General features: G+C 40.6%; 1 protein-coding gene across 3 annotated transcripts; it reads right to left on the bottom strand.

The window, feature by feature from the left end:
• Positions 1-2,523: 2,523 nt before the first annotated feature.
• Positions 2,524-19,477, bottom strand: Clec12b (C-type lectin domain family 12, member B). Of its 3 annotated transcripts, XM_006237092.5 has the most exons (8): positions 19,434-19,477; positions 19,078-19,172; positions 14,504-14,595; positions 10,439-10,537; positions 8,269-8,484; positions 7,653-7,807; positions 7,199-7,314; positions 2,524-3,924 (listed from the first exon to the last, which is right to left on the bottom strand). In XM_006237092.5, exons 3-8 carry the CDS (start codon positions 14,592-14,594, stop codon positions 3,774-3,776), a joined length of 828 nt encoding a protein of 275 aa, XP_006237154.1. In that variant the 5' UTR covers position 14,595; positions 19,078-19,172; positions 19,434-19,477; the 3' UTR covers positions 2,524-3,773. The 3 variants fall into 3 exon arrangements, with proteins under 3 accessions (XP_006237154.1, XP_063142687.1, NP_001102823.1); XM_063286617.1 differs by lacking the exons at positions 19,078-19,172; positions 19,434-19,477 and having other exon boundaries at positions 11,544-15,579; NM_001109353.1 differs by lacking the exons at positions 19,078-19,172; positions 19,434-19,477 and having other exon boundaries at positions 3,128-3,924; positions 14,504-14,607.
• Positions 19,478-20,644: the final 1,167 nt, after the last annotated feature.

Here is a 20,644-nt window from a genome sequence, read left to right on the forward strand (position 1 = left end):
TATCTTTGTCCACTTCATTTCTGGACAACGTCTCACAGTGGACACAAGAAATATAAAAAATAATCTATGGACAGCGGCCCCAGATCTCGGAATTCCCTGAGCTGACCTCCACCTGCTGCTGACCCCTTAGCCCCTGCTCCCTCATCCGGGATGCGCTGGTGCTTGGCTGCATGAAAAATGTCTTTGCCCACATGCTGATGATTTTCCTAAAACAAGCAGGCGATAGAGAAGTAAAGATTTGTCCCAGTATGCTCCCTCTTTCTATAATAAAGATACCATAACCAAAGGTCATGGTTTATTTCCCTTAAAGGTTACAAAACCCAAAACAGAAACTTTAGGAGTTGAAACAGAGCCACAGAGAGTGCAGCTTACTTGACATCACTCCCCGGCTTGCTTAGCTTGCTTTTAATACAACCCAGAATCATCTGTCCAGGAGTGGCACCTCCCCAAGAGGTGGGCCCTCCCACATCAACATTACACAAGAAAATGCCTTGCAGACTTCCTACACAGACCAATCTTATGGAGACACATTCTCAGCTAATGGTTCCTTCCCAGATGATCCGGGATTGTGCAAAGGTAACAAAAAAAAATCAAACCAAACCAAACCAAACAGAACAAAACAAAAACAGCCCAAAGTTGAGTACCTCCATGCAAGAAGAGCATTAATGATGAGAACCACGCAGAGAACTCTGTGGGTCGGGGAACAGACTAGAAGGACTGGGGATCTGTCCTTCAAGGACACACAGGGAATAGAGCTAAAAATTCTAGCTATCTTTAATTGGTATTCACTCAACCCACCTCCTTTGTATGTCTCATTTGTTTCTTTTGTTTCTTACACACACACACACACACACACACACACTCACACACACACACATACACACACACACATACACACACGCACACACAATGTTGGGGAAAAGAGGATCTTTAAAATCATATGTGTGTGTATAATTTTATATTATGCATTTTTATTATTATTTATATATTATGTAGTATACTACTTATATATGTAGATATATTTATATGTACATATATATATAAACATATATATGCATATAAACCTATCCATATCACTCTGGAGCCACAAGCCCAAACAGATCCTTCCTTCTACAAGTTGCCTTGATCATGGAGTTAATCATAGCAACTGAAAACTTATACTATCTGCCTGCTCAGGAATTGGTACTGAGGTCACTGATTCAGTCTGAGAGCCTATGATACATTACAAAGCCTATGAAATTTAATAGTCCAGTCCTGCCTCCCTAAGGGCCATCTGTGATCCTGTCGATCTGAGATATGGCCTCCAAATATCTATCTATCACTCATTCACCTATCTATCGTACATCTGTGTTTCTAGCGTCTGTCAGAGGCAGAGAAAAGAGAAAATCCTGGGAGTGATTCCCACCTCGGAAGCCAGCTATCAGAATGCAGTAAAGGACAGTGGTGTGCTGTGGCCCACGAAGGACAGTGGGCCTCCAGGAACAGATGATGTGGATGTCCTCACTGTTGCAGAGGCCAGTGGAGACGGTGTGGTGACAGCAAGATGCAGGGAGGATGGGACAGATGGTCTGACCTTATCAGAATCCAAAGCCTCTGGGAAACCAAACAAAGTTTCTCTTCAAATGAGTGTGAAAGTCAGAGTGGCCATGAGCTAGTCAGGAGAAGATACGAGAGGCCAGGCAAAAACTATAATCTCTTTATGGGAACAAAAGAACCAGCAAAGATGAGCAGCTTCTACAAAGATTCTTTGGCTAGAGATAGAGGGAAAGCAGGAGTGATCTTCTTTCCCAAGGGAAAAGAGAGAAACCCGAAGCTCTGGGAGTCAAGTAGAGACTTTTGATGTTTGATGAGTAACTCTACTCTGTGAGAGGGGCAGGAACCTACAGATGAGAAATGGAAGAATAAAGCTGCTATTTAGATCTATGTATATTTTACTTGTGACTGAGCCCTGAGTGAGGACTGGTAGACGCAGTGCACTTAACTATGCTGAAAGGAGTGACCTGTATTTTAAAATATGTACTTGCATTCAGTTTGTACGTCTTATTAAATATTTACTCTGAGCCTTACTCCCTACTTCTAGAATTTCCTTGGATATATACATATACATATTTATATTCATATACATATATACACATATATGAATTTATATATCCCTGTATATAATGTATATAATTATATATTATATAAAATAATTTTAAATTAAAAATATACTATATAAATATATAATATACACATATCTAATATATGGTAATACATAAATATATGTATATAAGGTATAATAAAATAAATTGTGATAAATAATATGTATGTGAATATATTATATAATGCATATATCTTATAATCTATTATAATGAGGTCATAATGTTAACATTATGTTGGGTAGTATTAAGAAGTTGTTTCAAAGAACTGTTACAATATTTAGAATACTGTCTATTTTTCAGTGAAATATGAGCCACTGTTCAAAATTGGTACCACAAGTTAATTTAACATCCTTTTAGAAAATAACTGTGCATAACTAAATAATGACAAGAAAATCAAATCCATTTTATTCATGAATATCCTGAAGTCAGTATTTTGTCTCAGAAAGATTGAAGCCTAGATTTGCAGTATTTAGCTTCTGCAAGGATGTAGGCAGACTGTTTCAGGAATGTTTTTTAAAAAATTATTGTTTTAATAACATGTCTTCAAATAACGCTTTGATATGTCTCAGAAGGAAATAAAGTTCGTAGTGATGGAGAGCTGTCTTGGCAGTGCTGAGCACTTGCTGAGCAAACATCTGGATGGGAGTTCAGATCTCAGCTCGGCTCCAAAATCTTGGTGTGGCCAGGCACATGCCTGTTACTTCACAAACAGTGAGCAGAAACAGGAAGATGGCTGGTGATTGCTGGTTTCCAGTCTAACTAAAAAGAAAAAAAAGAAAAAAAAACCCACAACATCCTCATTCAGGGAGAGAACCTGCATCAAAGAAATACAATACGGTGAAGAGGGTTGGAGAAGGGCACCCAGTGCTCTCCTCTGGCCTCTACATGCATGCACAGGTACGGGTATTCACACATGTGCACATACACACATATAAATGCATGGTGTTCATATGTATATGCAAAATAAAATTACATAACATGTTAATGGTAATAGAATAAAGTCTTTATTATTCTGATAAATTGCTGATTGCCAAATCAATAACTTGAATATTACTAGTTTAAATAAATGATAAAGATATTAAGACACAATGTTCATCCTCCTTTGTGTAAGTTATAAGAATTTATAATACATAGGTTATTTTGCTGATACTTAGGGGTTTAGATAGATACTCTCTAAAATACTAAAATATTTTCAATTCAGCAATGCAGTACTGTTGTCCCAGGTCCTTTACCTTGGGCTCCCTCAGACCTGTACATGATCGAGCAGCTTTTATAACAAGGGTTTCCTAGAACTTGCTCAAAAACTGTGGCCTGTGTTGGTCTAGCATTAAATATCACCCAGTCTCTGTGTAGAATTGTAAGAATAAAGCAAGAAACAATGTTTATTGACAGACAGACTAAGAAGACATGTTCTTTCCTGAGCACTTGACAACATTTTAATATCTAAGTAATCAGAACACCAGGTCAGAGGGGATCACACAGTGAGGAGGAGAATATTCTGGGAAGCAGGTTTGTCCGTGGGATAGTTTAAGTCAGTTTTTAGTTGGTTTTTGGCTCAAATATTGTAGCTTCCTCCTTTCTTGCATGGGTTTGCCATAGGCCTTACTGCTGGATAAACTTAGAAGACTCAAATTATTCCAAATCTTCAATCTTCACCAGGGAGGCTGTCTTCTCACAAATCCAAGAAATTTCAGCACTACAGCGAGAAACGTAAATATTCCCTCTTTCAAAGTAAGCACACTCTCGGGATCCATTGAAACTGGCAAGCTCCTTCTCATTAAATCTGAAAAGTAATCGATTTAAAAGTAATTAAAACTAGTATGTAAAATTTAAGCAGAATTTAGTGTTCTCAGTCACCCGTAGAGAGAAAGAGTCGACTGTTATGCAGCCTCTACAGAGCATCAGAAGCTGCAAGGTCAGCACAGCTGCGTTCTTCCTTTCAGGTTAATTTTAATCCTGGGTAAACCATTCCCTTAAGAAGAATGTATTTAGCTCTGCATGCCATGCTGGTATGGGAGTGGCACAAAGGCTGTGGGAGTAACCAGCACTATCTGATTGGATTTAAAGGTGACTCTGTGAGAGGGGACCTATGCCTGACACTGGTGACAATTTTCATTGGTCTGTTTGCTTTCTAAAGACAGAGAAAGGAGGGATGGAATTGGATGGGTCGGGGGATCTGGTAGGAGATGAGGGAGGGGAATCCGTGATAAGAATATACTACATAAAATCCAATTAAATAAAAAGAAAAATATTTAAGTTGTGGCTTGGGGATTATTATTTCCCACTATAATATGGAATTCCATTAATGGAACTTACTCAGTACAAATTAAACTAGAATTTATGGATAATTTTTTATATTTCATATTTTAATAAGATAACTAGAAAAATAAAATCAAAGTTATGACATTTTACTGTGTAAAAGTGTACTTATGCATGCTTTCATAGATACTTGAGAAAACAAGATAAGAATCTGAGAGAGGAAATGAATGACTTATTGATGTGATCTATAAGTAGTTGGGAAATTGTGTCCAGGGATTTTTTTTTGGTTTTGGTTTTGGTTTTTTTTTTTTTGAGGGTTTTTTTTGGGGGGAGGAGGGGTTGGCTCAACTTTAATGATAGTCCTTAAACGTTGTTCTTGAAAATTATGCATGCTCAGCTTAAACCTTTTTTGCAAATACTGCTTTTTTTAAAAAAAAATGATGCACACTAGTATGCCATGTTATTTTATTCATCAAAGATAAATATCCCTATTTGGATACATCTCAGAAATAGAGACTTTATTCAGGACCCAGGGAAGAGGCTGCACAAGCCTGAAGTAGTCTTTCTAAGCTGAGTTGACTTCTCTGACAACTGCATGAAGACCTAGGGTCATTGTCCACAGGCTCTGCATCCCAACTATGGGCCATTTTCTCCACATGTCCACAGGGGCCAAGAGACAAGTCAAGAATGACCAGTACTCACATAGGAGAGGAGAAAGGCACATTCTAACCCAAGAACTGTGCTGCATTTACATGGTGCTGTGGTCCCACTCCTGGAAGATCGTCTCTCTGTCTAATGGCCCTCCTCTCCTCGGGTCAACTGTGAGCACTACCCTCTCAGTTAATCTGCTTTTAAAAAGGAACAGCTCTCCTTTACATCCCCATTGTTTTGAGTGAGCCTTCTGCTATCATTACTAGTGTGAAAATAGACTAACCAAATAGAGCTAGTAATGATGATAAGAATCTGGGGAGTATATATTTGGATAGTAAAAGTACCAGAAAAATCTCTGGGAAATGGATATTTAGGGAGAAAAAAAACAGACATATCATTATTTGGTGAGCCAAAGCTGAATCCCAGCAGCTTTGAGCAAACATGAAATGATGAGAGTTCAATATAGAAAATGCTGACGACAAACATCAAAGAGTAAAACAGACCCGATGGCTTGAGCACTTGGAGGATGGAGGGAGGAGGAGAGAAGATAGTGGTACCAACTCCCATTTAGTATAAATGATGTAGCTTTAAAAATTATATAAATACACTTACTCTGTTTTGCTAACGTTCTGATGTGGAATGTTTGTCTTAAAAGTCTTTCATAGATAGTTTGAACTATGTCTTCTTTTAAACTTTTATTTTTTTAAGGATTAATTTTATTTTATTTTATGTGTATGTCTGTATGTCTATGCATACATGTATACATGTGCCCCCAGAACTCAGTAGAGGGGGTTAAATCTCCTGGACCTGGAGCTATAGGTGGTTGTAAGTCACTTGTAGGTGGTGGGATTTGAACTCCGGTCCTCTTGTAAAAGTAGCCTTGGCTCTTAACCACTGAGCAATCTTTCCAGTCTTTAGTTTTAAAATAAAAAAAAATATGCTTTTGAGATGACTCAGTGGGCAAGGGCATTTGGCACCAAGCCTGATGATTTGCATTCAGTTCCCTGAACCCACATGCTGGAAGGAGAGAACTTATTCCTGCAGGTTTTCCCCTGATATCCTTAATGTGTGCCCCGGCACCACATAACCCTGACCTCCCCAATAAATAAACAAATAGAAAAGTAATTTTTAGGCATGACAGTTAAGACAAATCTTGTTCTTGAAAAAACAAGGACTTAGACCATGGTACCATCTCATAGATGAAATAAACACTAGTTTTCAACTCCTAACCCACACCACAAACCCACTGGCTTCCTCTTTGAGCCCAGCCTGACGCTAAGTGGCACTAATATCCCAGTGAGTCTGGACCTCTTTTCTAAGGAGTCTTTCGGAAAGTGCAGAAGATGGGATGGAGGAAGACTTTGAAAGACACATTTTTATGTTGATTTCTATTTTATTATAACTTTAAATAGTTGCAAAAAATAAAAATATAATAATATTTTTTATTCATTTTTATTTTTTATTTCCCAAATCGTACAGATTTCAGATGTACTTTCAACCTTGTTATCGAGACTCTGCAGCAGTAAATTTTGCTTTGGGCATTTGCCGTGTAATGTAATTGGTGGTTCTGCATCATGAAGCTAATCTGTAAACTAACCAGGCAGCTCAGACTTACTTTTTGTGAGAAAACAGCCAACAATTACTTAATGTGAGTAAATATGTCAACATCTGAATGTATGTTCTTATGACAAACACTACCCTTGAAGGTTGCAACGGCTGGAAAATGAAATGGCCGAGTGGCTGAATAGGTGACCTAAAGTGTTCAGTCTTGATTTGATTATATTTGAACTGGACAGTCTTAGGCAAGTCACTGAAGCTCTCTGATAATGTTTGTTTTATGTAGTGGGGATATGAAAGTACATCCTTCAAGAGTTTATATTTATGAAGTACTTTGAACATACTACTGCATGTACATGCTTAATAAGGAAAACAACCAAGAGACACATGGAGTTTAGTGCACTGCTCTGCCGTCGACAAAATGGAATTACTTACCAGCCCTCAATGTCTTCTCTATGGAAGCCCTCTCTTTTGTTAAACAATATAGTTCTTTTTTTCATATCTAGGTTTTTAATTATTTCAATTTACATAAATTTTCTCAGAGTTCTATGGGAATCCTGATCTTCCACCTGAAACAGTTAGATACTTACAGGGTTGGAGGGGGCAACGAACCATCCTCCCACAGCCAGTTTCTGCTAGATGAATCCCAGGACAATCCCAGCCAAAAGAAAGAGAATGTGAGGGACAGCTGTGACTGAAGGAGATCCTGGGGACAGGAGAAAGCATAAGTGAGAGGCCCACCTGCCAGCTTGCAGTGGTAAGATTAACATATGTATTATATGTAACAAGTGTGTGTGTGTGTGTGTGTGTGTGTGTGTGAGAGAGAGAGAGAGAGAGAGAGAGTGTGTGTGTGTGGGTGTATGTGTGCGCATGCTCACACGCATGCATGCACGTGTGTATCCAGGGTTCCGCACCCAGTTCCTCAAATCATTTATTAGTTCTCATTCAAAATCCACTAGTGCCCTGTTACAAACAGAAGCATCACACATTTGTTCCTCATTGTATGGGTAATTTCTATAGCTGGGGGAGGAGAGTCAGCCATACCCTTTCTTCAATACTGTCAATCTTCACCAGCGTGGCATTCTTGTCCGTACAGTCCTTTCTGCTATCACGCCAGGATTTCTCTTCATTGGCTGAGAAATAGTAGCAGCTGTTTCCATGCCATTGCCATGTCTTGGGACAAGGATTGCACTTATGGTCTGAAAAAGGACATCATACTCAAAAGTACAAACTCTGTGAGGTGATCGTAGAAACCTTTGGAAACTAAGTCATGCACATGGATGACAGATCTGAGCATGAGTACCCCGAAACATACCATGACAGGACCCTCTGGAAGCAGAGTAACCCCAGTTGGGGGTTTCACAATGTCAGGGGATTCTCTTTGCAGGTGAAGCTTTTGAATATTATGATAACCAAATCACCAAGAAGTAACTGATAAGGTGAAAGGTTAAGGTTTTCAGGCTAATCGCATTTGGAAGTGACTATGAAGTTTCCCAAAATATTAAAGAAATATCTGTAATTCCTTGTTCATTGTACATTTAAGGTGCCATGCTCAAGGGATTGTTGGAGGACATAACTCTTAGGTGCTATGCTTGATGTGGGGACTTTAGTCAGGGTGTCAGGTCTGATCTGGCCTTTTTGCAGATCTAAGACAAATTACCAGAAGCATGGATGAGGAATTCCTTGCAGAGTTTGGTAGCCATCTGCCCCTGCCTCTCCAGGAGGGCAGAGATCTGGGACTGGAGAGATTCCTCTGTAAGACCCTTTCTGGAGTTGTTCAGTGATTCAGACAGATTGTCCTGCTGTGGATGGATGATTTTCTGAAGTTCACTCAACTTCTCTGAATCAGAGTTAATATCATTAGACACCTGCAAAACTGGAAGACATAAGAAGACTGCATGGGAGCTGCTGCTCTCACAAGGCTGCCAGGCTGACTCAAGAGTGTGGTATACCTACCACCAGGGATTCTCCCTCCACCCCTTTCTCCTCCTCTACCCCTTTCTCCTCCTCCTCCTCTTCCTCCTCTTACTCCTATTCCTCTTCTTCCTTCCCTTTCTCCTCCTCTTTCTTCTTCTTCTTCTCTCTCTCTCCTCCCCCTTTCTCTTTTCTTTCCTTTCTCTCCTCTTTCTTCTTTTTCTCCTTCTTTTGTCCTCCCTTTCTCTTTTCCATCCTCCTTTTCCCTCTTTCGTAGGCTTCATGTTGTTCTCCTGCTTATACTCCCTCAGCCCATTTTCTTTCTTTCATCCTTGACAGTGTTTTGTCAATAATTCCAGACAATCCCAGAATGGTTGGACCATTCTAACCACTCCTAATTCTGGATCCATGCATCAATTTAAAAACATCTTTATTTTTATTAAGTTTTCCAGTGATCCAGGAACTACTGCATCAAAAGCATTGTCCTTTACAAAAAAATTACAGTGCATCTCATGACAAGTCACTTTAATTTGTTTTGGAGTATGCAAATTTAGAAGATATGCAACTTATTTTCCTATCAGCATGTACTGAATAGCTGTTACCTCAACAAGAATATCAGATTTCTTTTCTGAAGAAGATAAATCATTAGTCTGTATTTATATGTCCAAATCATAACTATCAATGACTACTTTTATATAAGAAATAAATGAATAGAGCACAGGAGACATTATTAGTGTCTGTGATCGTTAATCATGTTGATGTAACAGGGTATAGATCACCTAGCAGACAAACCCCTGCATGTACCTGTGGGGGCATTTCCAAAGAGGGATCTTGGAAATATGAAGAGCCACCCTGAGTATGAGTATCACCATCCCTAGGCTGTGAACCTAGGCAGAGTATAAAGGAGGAAACAAGCAGAACATGGCATTCACTTCCTTTTGCTCTCTGACTTCTGATGCATTATGATCAACTACTCTACATACCTGTCTCCGTGACTTCCCATCATGAGGGACTGTATTCCTTCTTAATGAAATCATGGACCAAAATAAAACTTTCCTTTTTTAAATCTGCTTTTATTGTTGTTGGGTTTTTTTGTTTCTATTTTTTGTAGTTGTTTTGTTTTGTTTCGTTTGGTATGGTCACATCAACAAGAAACACTAATGCATACAGTGTTTTCTAATATTATAATAGATTTTTTAAATTACAAGTCTCCTGAGAGTGAGTGCTGATCAAATCAATACTCTTTATTTCACATACGTAACATTTTATAACATACATATCCTCTGGATGGCTTTCCATTACCATAATGTAGAATGTCCTGCCCAGAACAAAGAGAACATTCTCTTAGGGTCTGCTAGGGAGTGACTTCCACTGTAAGAATAGTTCCATTCTGCCTGTCAGGTATGACATAACTCCCACCCCTGCTCTTCCTTATCTATGTGATTTTCCTCATTCACAAAACTCAGGTTGTTGTTGCCACTCAATGTTTTCTTTACCCTAGGAAGGTCATGGGTGAGCAGATTGAGTTAATCTTCTACTAAGTTTCAATATAAACAAATTGCCACACCTGTCTGTAAATCCATTTCTCCCCTTGCTCTCATGTTTTCATAAGACTAACAAATGTGTATGTCTGGTCAGAAAAGAGCTTGTTCATTCTAACCAATAACTAAGGCAAGAAGAATTCTCCTCGCAGTGTGATCAGGTTCATCAAAAGACAAAAATGTCTGTGAGGCAGAATTCACACAGCAGTGAAATAGGTCCATGGTCAGTTTGCTTCAAAGGCGTGCTGGAGAATGATCTGGAGTAATAGAAGTGATTTGAGAATTCTGCATGCTGGTACCTTATCCTTCCTGAATTAGCACACTGTGCCAGTGTTTTCTAAATGTCTGTCATTTGTGTAATACACATACACTTACACATAGTTGCCAAGGTTACAAGTCCTGTCACCAGCATCAAGCAGAGGGTCATCAAGCTCAAGGCAGCTCCTCGCCAAAGTGGGGATTGAGCTGGGCATTCTGGAAACCAACAGGGCAGAAACACAGCATTCTGTTACTTTGGGGATCGTTTTTTCCCACCCAGAAACGTTCTAGCTATTAAACTTTCCCCTTGCTTTGTTAATGTTGCTCTTTAAATATTCCTAATATGACTCGTGATGTCTCCCCCGTACTTTGAAGAGTGATTGTCACTTAATTTGCTATTTGTTTGTTTTACATTTGTCCCCTTTTTTGTCTTTCTTCTTCAAGTCCACTGACATCATGAATGTTATGTGGAGGTAAGGTCTCTGGACTGATGCTGAGAATAGAAAAAAACCTGAATTTTAAGACACAAATCTCCAAAACAAGGTGGCTCTTCCTTACTTATAAAGATGGATTATACTTTTAAAATTACGGTTAACCCAATAAAATAATTTTATGTCATTTTTGTCCTATTTTCTATGTCATAAAGAGTAAATTAATCCCGGACAAAAATGTAGTTAGTCTAAGATGCAGAACTATCAGGCAACTCTTGGACCATGCTTGTCATAAAAGTATCTGTCAGCTTTCTCTTCCTTGATGCACACAATGTTTTTGCCAGGTGAGTACAATAGCACTCATATGAAAGCCACATAACCCCTTGACTCAAAGGTTAGATTTGAATGAGAATTAGGAGACAGAAAAGATAAGCATAATCATCTCACCTTTAATAAACACTGCAAACTGTGCTGTTCATTGTTGTGTGGCATATCTTCTCCCTAACACACACACACACACACACACACACACCACACACACACCACACACACACCACACACACACACACACACACACACACACACACACACACACACACACACACTAAAGCAAATCCATGGAGCGGAAGACGGCAATGCATATGATTCAGAATAACAACTCAGACTGTAACACAACCTTTGGGGGTGAAGGAGTCTTGTACATGGAACTCGCTCTAGAGACTTGACATTTCTGCCAGTTGGGCATAAAGGAATGAGCTGATATTGGAAGACTGGCTCTATCTACCACATACCTGTACAAAAGTGGAAAGCAACCTAGCTGCTTCAAGATTCAGTTTTCCTATCCATAGCTGCAAAAATAGTGATATTATTTATTTTACATGTACACTTCAATAAAGATATGTATACATAGATTTTTTATCATTAAATACTCTGAATTATACCTTGGGCTCTGGTACAACCATATCTAATGAGAACAGCAAAAGTCATAAAGCCAGCACAACTGCTTGACAGAGACCTAGCAAAGCTGTGCCAGGTGATGCGATTGCTGTCATGCTGTCTTCCACTTATGGTTTTGGTCTTCACATATTGCATGCTTGGGGGTATTGGACTGATGGGAAATTTCTTATGCATCATGTGTACCTTCTCCCAGTTGTACTGCTGCTAAGTTTCCCCGGGAAATTCCTGAACATATTACACCTCATGCTTCCAGGGAGCTATCCTTACCTGGCCTTACTTGAAGGTCTTCCTTATGCCCTGGAGGATGTGACTCAAATAAAGATGCCAGAGATCTCCTTATGAGGCTCCAGCTCTAACACACTCATAGAACCTCTGCCCCTGTACTTACTCAGGAAAAAGATAATCAGAACAAGGTAAACTTAATTTCATAAATAAGATTCGGTGGTCTAGAGAAGTTGGCAGAACAGGTTAAAAGCCTCTTCTTACTATATACTCAGGCAATTACATGGCACAAAAGATTGGGGGCCAACAGACTGAGCATAGGGACTCCAGTGAAGGAGTTAGAGGAAAGATTGAAGGAGCTGAAGGGGTTTGCAACCCCATAGGAAGAACAACAATATCAACCAACCAGATTCCCCAGAGCTCCCAGGGACTAAATCACCAACCAAAGAATACACATGGATCGACCCAAGGCTCCAATTGCATATGTAGCAGAGGATGGCCTTATCTAGCATCAGTGGTAGGGGAGGCACTTGGTCCTGTGAAGGCTTGATACCCCAGGGGAATGCTAGGTGGGAGCGGGTGGGTAGGAGGTCAGGAAGAGTACCCTCATAGAAGCAGAGAGGAAGGGGATGGAATAGTGAATTTGTGGAGGGGAAGCCAGGAAGGGGGATAACATTTGAAATGTAAATAAATAAAATAATCAATACAAAATTAGAAAAGAAAGATTGGGGGCCACATATGATATAGCCCCTCAGGAAAAGATATAGCAACAAATACATTGGCTAGAGTTATCTGTGCCCTACACAAGGATTTATACTTACAGACAAAGACTGGTATAGAAAATATGATTAAAGAATGCACCATATCCAGAGGTTAGGCCTGGCCCTCCAGTTAAGGGCTGGGGCCACCCATCCATCTCCAAAATTTTAACCCAGAATTATTCCTGTCTAAAGGAAAGACAGGGACAAAGAGTGGAGCGGAGACGGAAGAAAAGGCCATCCAGAGACTGCCCTACCTGGGGGTCCAGGCCACATGTAGACACCAAACCCAGACACTTGCTGATGCCAAGAAGTGCTTGCTGACAGGAGCCTGACACAACTGTCTCTAGAGAGGCTCTCTCAGATCCTGACCAATATAAATGCAGATGCTTGAAGCCAACCATCAGACTGATCACAGGGACCCCAATGGAGAAGTTAGGGGAAGGACTGAAGGAGCCAAAGGGGCCTTATCTGGCATCAATGGGAGGGGAAGCCCTTGGTCCTATGGAAGCTTGATGCCCCAGTGTAGAGGAATGCTAGGGTGGTGAGGCAGGAGTGGGTGGGCGGATGGGGGAGCACCCTCATAGAAGCAGGTGAAGGGTGGATGGGATAGAGAATTTGCAGAGGGGAAACTGGGAAAGGGGGTAACATTTAAAATGTAAATAAATGAAATATCCAAACTTTAAAAAATAATAAACTTACGGTCCTAGGAAATAAAAGACCCCCTTACTTAGAAAAGTTAGCTGCTGGTGGTAAAATTTCCAAGTATATAAAAGTCTAGAAACACTGCACTGTGCCAGAAATTAAATAATAACTGCAACAGCTTTGGCGTCAAAATTCTTCTTGGGGCTAATGAAAATCAACACTCTGACCATTAAAAGTTGATAATACACTGCTCGGGACGTGGCAATCTGCCCAGGCTGGCTTGGAGATTTTTTCTTTCTAGTACCCTTGAAACTGCAAGAGCTAGCAGCCTGAAAACAGACTGCTGCGCTTTGACAAAATATGCCTCTGGATTCTTAAAAGTTGGGTTATGGGGTTGATGAGGGAAAACAGTTGTAGATGATCAATCTGTTCTGTCCCAGTTTATCATTGATGATTAAACTTATGACCAAGAGGCAGTTAAAACACATGTCCAGGTACAAAAATGATATGATCTATGTTTGGAAATATATGAATCTATCCTTGTCTATTGAGTTCTGTAGCGATAAAGAAACACTCCACCTGCCAATCGTCAGTCAGGCTGGAAGATTGCCTGTGCCTGCCTCACTTCTTCACCCACTCGCTACCTCCTTAGTGGGACCTGGCCATTGCCAGGGCTGGCCCTGGCAGAGTTCTAGAGACAGTGAGTTAAAAACCAGCATAAGAGCAAAAGCTAGCTCACGATCATTTCTGATTCAACTGTACTCGGCTCCTTCCCTTCAGTAGGCTATGCCATACACCAGCAAGGTTTCCTCTACGGAGTTTAGAACCCTGTTTGGCTTCTAGAAGAACATCTCTCTGGCACTGCTAAAAAGGCATAAAGGATCTAAGGGTGTTTATGAATAGACATCTTCACTGCCTGACCCAAATTCTGACATACCCGTTAATACTTTCTCGTACAGTGAAGAGTTTCATAACAGTGATTCCAACAATTCCCACTGGTCTTGAAAGCCCCATCAATTCTCTTAAGGAGACTCACTCTGCTGACAGTTTGTCTCTATTTTGGGGACTATTTCACACATTTCTCTGCCCTTCAGTGTCAAAGCTGGCATCTGTAAGCACTCAACACCTGTCATTTGCAAAGTCATGGTATGCTTTCTCTAAGCTCTTACCTTCTTTTCGTAGGTTATTTGCATCCTGATTACCTCTCACTCCTGCAGAGTCCTGAAGCATCAGTGTCGTATAGGTCGCTTCATCAGACATCCTAGGAGAAAGTGGTTCTGTAAATTAATGTTGCAATTTCTTCAGGCCCAGTTCAGGCCATTCCTTTTCAAGGTCAGGCGCTTTTACACAGACACGAGACACTCCCTATCGTTCCTTTGTAAGGACAGAATGAAAGTCATTTTCTCCCTAATGAAAGTGTGAGAGAAAGCAGAAACTCTCCTTAGGAATTACAACGTTAATAACTTCCAACTGTACTGCACTGTTCTTTGCTATGCTGGTAGGTAAGCAAACGTTAAGGCTTCATGTTGGAATCCCTATAATCCTTAAGGAACTTTGAATGATTAGAAAGCCTAGCTTTCTTCTCTGCTTGTGTGTAAAGCTAGTTAATCGTATATTGGATATAGTTTGTCCTCAGTCATACCATATAGCAAGCAGAGTCAGGATAGGAAGGGCTGTGTCACATATGAATGAGTAGCACAATAAAAAAAGTGTGTGTGTGTGTGTGTGTGTGTGTGTGTGTGTGTGTGTGATGGAAAGAGACACAGAGACAGAGGAGGACATAAAGCTCGCAATGGGAAGTTGTTGAGGCATAAGGAAGAAGTTGCAGTGTGCTAAAATTGGGTAAGGGAGGGTGATGCTGGTGGGGTTGAGTTAAAATCCAGCAGAAACTTTTCAAACAATGCATTGCTGTATTGAGAGAGTGATAAAACAGATAGAGTGAGGCAAAGACACACTGATATCTGTAATTCATTCGGTTTTTTTTTTTTTTTTTGGAGATTGAGGGCAGCTCACAGTATTGTCGCATGGCACAGCCAGAACTCTTACAGAAAATGCAGTATCTTTTTGGTGTAAAAAATCAGAGGGTGAAGTTTGGGCTGTCTACAGCCATAAACAATACAGAGACAATCAGGGATTTGTGTGGACAGTGGTTGCAAGGATGTCCAAATAGTCACGGGACCTGAAGTCAAGATACAATTCGTTTATATTTCTTTTAAAAAGCTTGATAACATAACTTACCTACTTTCCTTGACTTAGACATATATCTGGATTTTATTTCCAACAAAAAAGGCATAGGACCACTGTATATTTAAATTACAGTAGTAAATATTTTGACAAGGGAGCATGGACAAGAGTCCATAGTAGTAGATGTTATTCTGGCAATTACGTAGAATTCAAACTCACTCTCTCTCTCTCTCTCTCTCTCTCTCTCTCTCTCTCTCTCTCTCTCTCTCTCTCTCACACACACACACACACACACACACACACACACACACACACACACACACAGAGTCATTTATTTACAGCTGCTATCATTGTAGTCTGCCTTCTATTTCTGTAATAAAACACTGCAACTGAAAGGAACTTGGGAAGGAAATGGTTATTTCAACTGAAGTCTCCCTGTCTATCATGAGGGCATGAAGAAAAGTCAGGGTAGGAAGTTAGAAAACAGAAATTAAGAACTGAAGCAGAGGTCATGGAAGAGTGTGACTTACTGACTTGTTCCCTATAACTTGCTGAGTCTGCTTTCTTATATATCTCAGGATCAGCAGCCCATGGTGGTACTTTCCATAGGGTCCTGGGCATTTCTCCATCAATCACTGATCAAGGAAATGCCTTCTAGACTTCCCTACAGGCACTCTGATGAAGACACTATCTTAATTGAGGTTCCTTCTTTCCAGATTTACTAACTAGCTTAGCCACAAAACTCACAAAACTCAGTCTTAAAGGCTCTGTCCATTCCTAATTACCCCATATTTTTTAAAATATAAAACTTATTATGCTATATAATAATGAATAACTACATAATTAATTAGTCAAAGAACAAATTTAATTAAAAGTAATTCTCCCACAGGGCCAGAAATATTGCTCAGTAGTTAAGAGCACTTGCTACTCTTTCAGGGAACCTGAATTTGGGTCCCCAAAACCATACTGTGTGTCTCTCAACTACCTGTAATTTCAGTCCAAGGAGATCCTTCACCCCCTTATAGATTCCATAGACACACAGAAACACAGAGTTTTAAAAACTCTGCCACAAACCCCCAAACAAACAACTTGGAATCGCCATAGACTTGTCTTGCTTCTTTTATGTATGTTTAATCAATTGTAAAGTGCTGCTTAATGCATAAAGCACCACAACTTGGGTGTAACTGTAGAAGTTGATGTGCATTAAAAGAATAAATGCTGAGCTTATGTGATCCGAAGTGATCCCTCTCTGTGTTCTTTAGCAATCACTCTGCTCCCACAGACTGAGTTTACAGCAGGGAACACTGCTGGGGAACAGAATAGATTAGCTAGCACCCAATCTGTGCCCACAATACTTCAGAATTATATTAAAAAATCCCTAAAGATCAAAGACAGAGGTGCCAAAGACCCAAAGGAAACACAGACAAAATAAAATCAGGAAGAAATGAAAATGACCACAAGGAGGAGACAGAGGATAGAGGATGGAATTTACTTGGAAACCTGATTCTGTTTTTTTGTTTTGTTTTGTTTTTTGTTTTTTGTTTTTGTTTTTGTTCTTTGTTTTTTGTTTGTTTGTATTAAATAAAGAATTGTCAAGGTCTACTCAAGAATCCTGACTCAAAGCTTCTACTGCTGTAATCTTTTTTGTGAAAATTAACCTTTCAACTCTGTGCATGTTTTGTTTTGAACAAAATCTCAGTATGAGGTTCAGATAGCCCTCACAGTCATCCTCCTGTTTCACTTCTCTACTTAAAGACATTTACTATCAAACCTGCCTAATTTTCTTATTAGTAAAAATCACATACGTAGAATACCCACAGTAAAGATAATTGATAAGAAACAGAAAAGCCGCCATCATGTTTGCCCGCACAGCTGAGGTAAGTTTGGTTTACTGTAGGTAATTCTTAAAATGGGAGAAGTTGCTGGACAGTTGCTGAAGTGCTGTGAGACCTGAAGAAACCAACCCAAGGATTTCAACTCGTTACATTCTATCACAGTGATTTATTTTCCTTCAAGGCACTGTGTGTGTGGTTCTGTGCTTGGTGCATGGGTGTGTTCATAGGAGTATGTGTATATGTATGAGTACTTGTATGTGCATGCCGGTGAAAGCCGGTGACATCCAACATCTTCCTCAGTAGCTCTCCATCTTGATTTTTGAGATAAGACCTATAATAGATCCTCTAGGTCACTGAATGTGACCTACAGGCTAGCTGGCCAATAAGCTCTAGGGATATGACATGTCTGGCCTCTTCTCAGTTATCTGAAGACCCACCACCACAGACCCTGATTTTTAAGCAGGTTCTGAGAGCAAAACTAAGGTCCTCATCCTTGGGCAGCAGGCATTGTACTCAATGAGTCACCTCCCCAGCGCCCTTTACAGCATGATGAGGAGACTGGAAATGCTCTCTGCTTCCTCTGCTTGTTTATTAGTGAGCTCACCGCCCTCCACATGTGAACTCTGTGTTCTATTTGACCCCAGAAAACAGAACAGTGCCTGGGACATTCACAGTGACACATCATGCATGGGTTAATCATCTCCGCAATGCAGCCTTCACTGTGACTTAACACTTTGAATCTCAATTGAAGCCGGCATGTGAAGCACTATTCAAAATATGCTTGACCACACGTTTTACTAGATTATATTATGCTTACTCAACCTTTGGCATCTTTATCCATGTTTTCCTTGTCCGGCAATCACTCCCCATTTCTTTCTGTACTCGGTGATTTTTTTTTCTCCTGTCTTTGGAATTTTTATCTGCCACATTTGTCATTTGACATTTCACTTAGCATTTTTAGGCATGTTCCAGATAACCTTAATGGGGCGGTTGCAAGTCACTGTGTTTTCTTTTCCGTGTCTTTTATGTAAACGAGTGCTTTGCCTCAGTTGCCTGATAATTAGCGTAAGTTCAGCAACTTTTAAATAAAACTCATTTCTTAAAAACCCACGTTTAAGATTCCCAAAACTGAAGGCATGAATGCTATTTATGCTTTGTTTCCCACACAGGATATCCTGTCATCTTCCAAAGATAATCAACATATCATGTGTGTGCACACAAAGTTAAAAAGCCAAAGTGAACCAACAATTTTAGTGCTGGAGGCTGAGAGGTAAAGGTTAGGGGTCGAGGCTGAGGTGAGGGGCAAAGGGCAGGGCTGGGGGAGTGGTAAGGGGTGGGGTTGAGGTTGAGGTGGGGTGAAGGAAGGGGTGGAGGCTAGGGTGTTGGTGTTGGTGGTGGTGGTGGTGGTGGTGGTGATGATGATGATGATGATGATGATGATGATGATGATGATGTGAGGGGAAGGGGTGAGGGGTGGAGAGAGGGGCAATGGTGGAGGTGGTGACCCAGAACATACTGGTAAAAGAACTTTGACTTTGCAGTGAAAATATGAATCATCAGCTACGAAACACTCATTTTACTTTCACTGGGAGACAGTGCAGCGATGTTCACCGTGGCCAATGCCTCCTAGTATATTCTCCTTCTCGTTCCCACAGTCTCATGCTGCTACTGTATCTTGGTGATCCTACCCACAAGGACTTCAGTCCTTTTCTGTCACCCAATACCTGGACTACTTTCCTTTCTGGTCCTTGTTGTTTGGATCCCGGGATCTGTTAACCATTCTTCTTCCATAAATACATGTGATGCTTCTGCACAACACCTAAACATGAAAGACATCGTAATGAGCCAAAAGAATTTGAAACCTGCAGGAATACAGCCATGTTCTTTTTTCTTTTAGTTTTTAACCTTTAGTTTTATTTAATCTTTTTATATCTCCCTTCCTGTCCACCCTCTGACTATTTCATATCCCGTACATCCCCCTTTCCAAGATGTTCCCACCCACCACCCACCAGACCTCCCCACTCCCTGGGGCTTCCAGTCTCTTGAGGGTTAGGTGCCTCTTCTCTGTCTAAACCCAGACCTGGCAGTCCTCTGCTGTATATGTTTTGGGGGCCTCATATCAGCTGGTGTATGCTTGCTGGTTGGTGATCCAGTGTCTGAGAGATCTTCAGGGTCCAGATTAATTGAGACTGCTGGTCCTCCTACAGGCTCACCCTCCTCCTCATCTTCTTCCAGCTTTTCCCTAATTCAACCAGAGGGATCAGCAGCTTCTGTCCATTGGTTGGATGTAGATATCTGCATTTGATTCTTTTAGCTGCTTGTCGAGTCTTTTGGAGGGCAGTCATGATAGGTCCGTTTCTGTGAGCTCTTTACAGCCTTTGTAATAGTGTCAGGCCTTGGGTCTTCCCCTTGAACGGAATCCCACTTTGGACCTGTTGCTGGGCCTCTTTTTCCTTGGGCTCTTCTCCATTTTTGTCCCTGCAGTTCTTTCAGACAGGAACAATTATGGGTCAGAGTTTTTGACTGTGGGATGGCAACCCCATCCCTCACTTGATTCCCTGACTTTCTGCTGGAGGTGGGCTCAACAATTCCCTCTCCCCACTGTAGGGCATTTTGTCTCTTACATCCCAAGTCTCTGGTACATTATGGAGAGTTCCCCCTAACTCCTAATGTTGCCTGTTTCCACTCTTTCCGCTGGCCCTTAGGGCTTCAGTCCTTTTTCCCTCACCCAATACCTGATCATGTTCCCCTCTTCCCATCCCTGTCTCTTTCCCACCCAGGATCCTCCCTCCCTCCCCACTCCTATGATTGCTTTCTTCACCCTCCCAAGAGGGATTGAGGTGTCCTTACTTGAGCCCTTTGGTTTGTTAACCATTTTGAGTTCTGTGGACTGTATCCTGGGTTTTGTTTTGGGTTTGTTTGTTTGTTTGTTTGTTTGTTTGTTTTTGGCTATTATCCACTTATTAGTGAGGACATACCACTCATGTCCTTTTGGGTCTGAGTTATCTCACTCATTATGCCACTCTTAAATGAAACGTGCTCATGGAAAATTCCCAAGGTCTAAAAAGTTTTCCATGTGTGCAATCATCTATTTAGTCAGCAAATATTGACTGAGTGGGAACTATACGTCCATCACTAAAACACATCATTCTGGGGCTAAACGGCAATGATTTAAATATCTGCTCAGAATGGGTGGCACAGGTAAGAGTGCTGGTCTCGTACCCACAAGACTCTGGGGTTGGCTCCCCAATACTAAAACAAGGGAAAAGAAATTAAATGAAAATACATAAC

The sequence above is a fragment of the Rattus norvegicus genome, chromosome 4 (genome assembly GCF_036323735.1).
Source record: "Rattus norvegicus strain BN/NHsdMcwi chromosome 4, GRCr8, whole genome shotgun sequence".
NCBI lineage: Eukaryota > Metazoa > Chordata > Mammalia > Rodentia > Muridae > Rattus > Rattus norvegicus.

Bases quoted from the DNA above. Each gene is read 5' to 3' on its own strand.
- Clec12b (XM_006237092.5), bottom strand. From the start codon at position 14,594: ATGTCTGATGAAGCGACCTATACGACACTGATGCTTCAGGACTCTGCA. The intron at 7,808-8,268 runs GTAATTTGTCTT...GTCCTTTTTCAG, and splicing joins ATTCCTCATCCATGCTTCTG to ACCATAAGTGCAATCCTTGT. The intron at 3,925-7,198 runs GTAAGTATCTAA...ATTACTTTTCAG, and splicing joins TCGTTGCCCCCTCCAACCCT to ATTTAATGAGAAGGAGCTTG.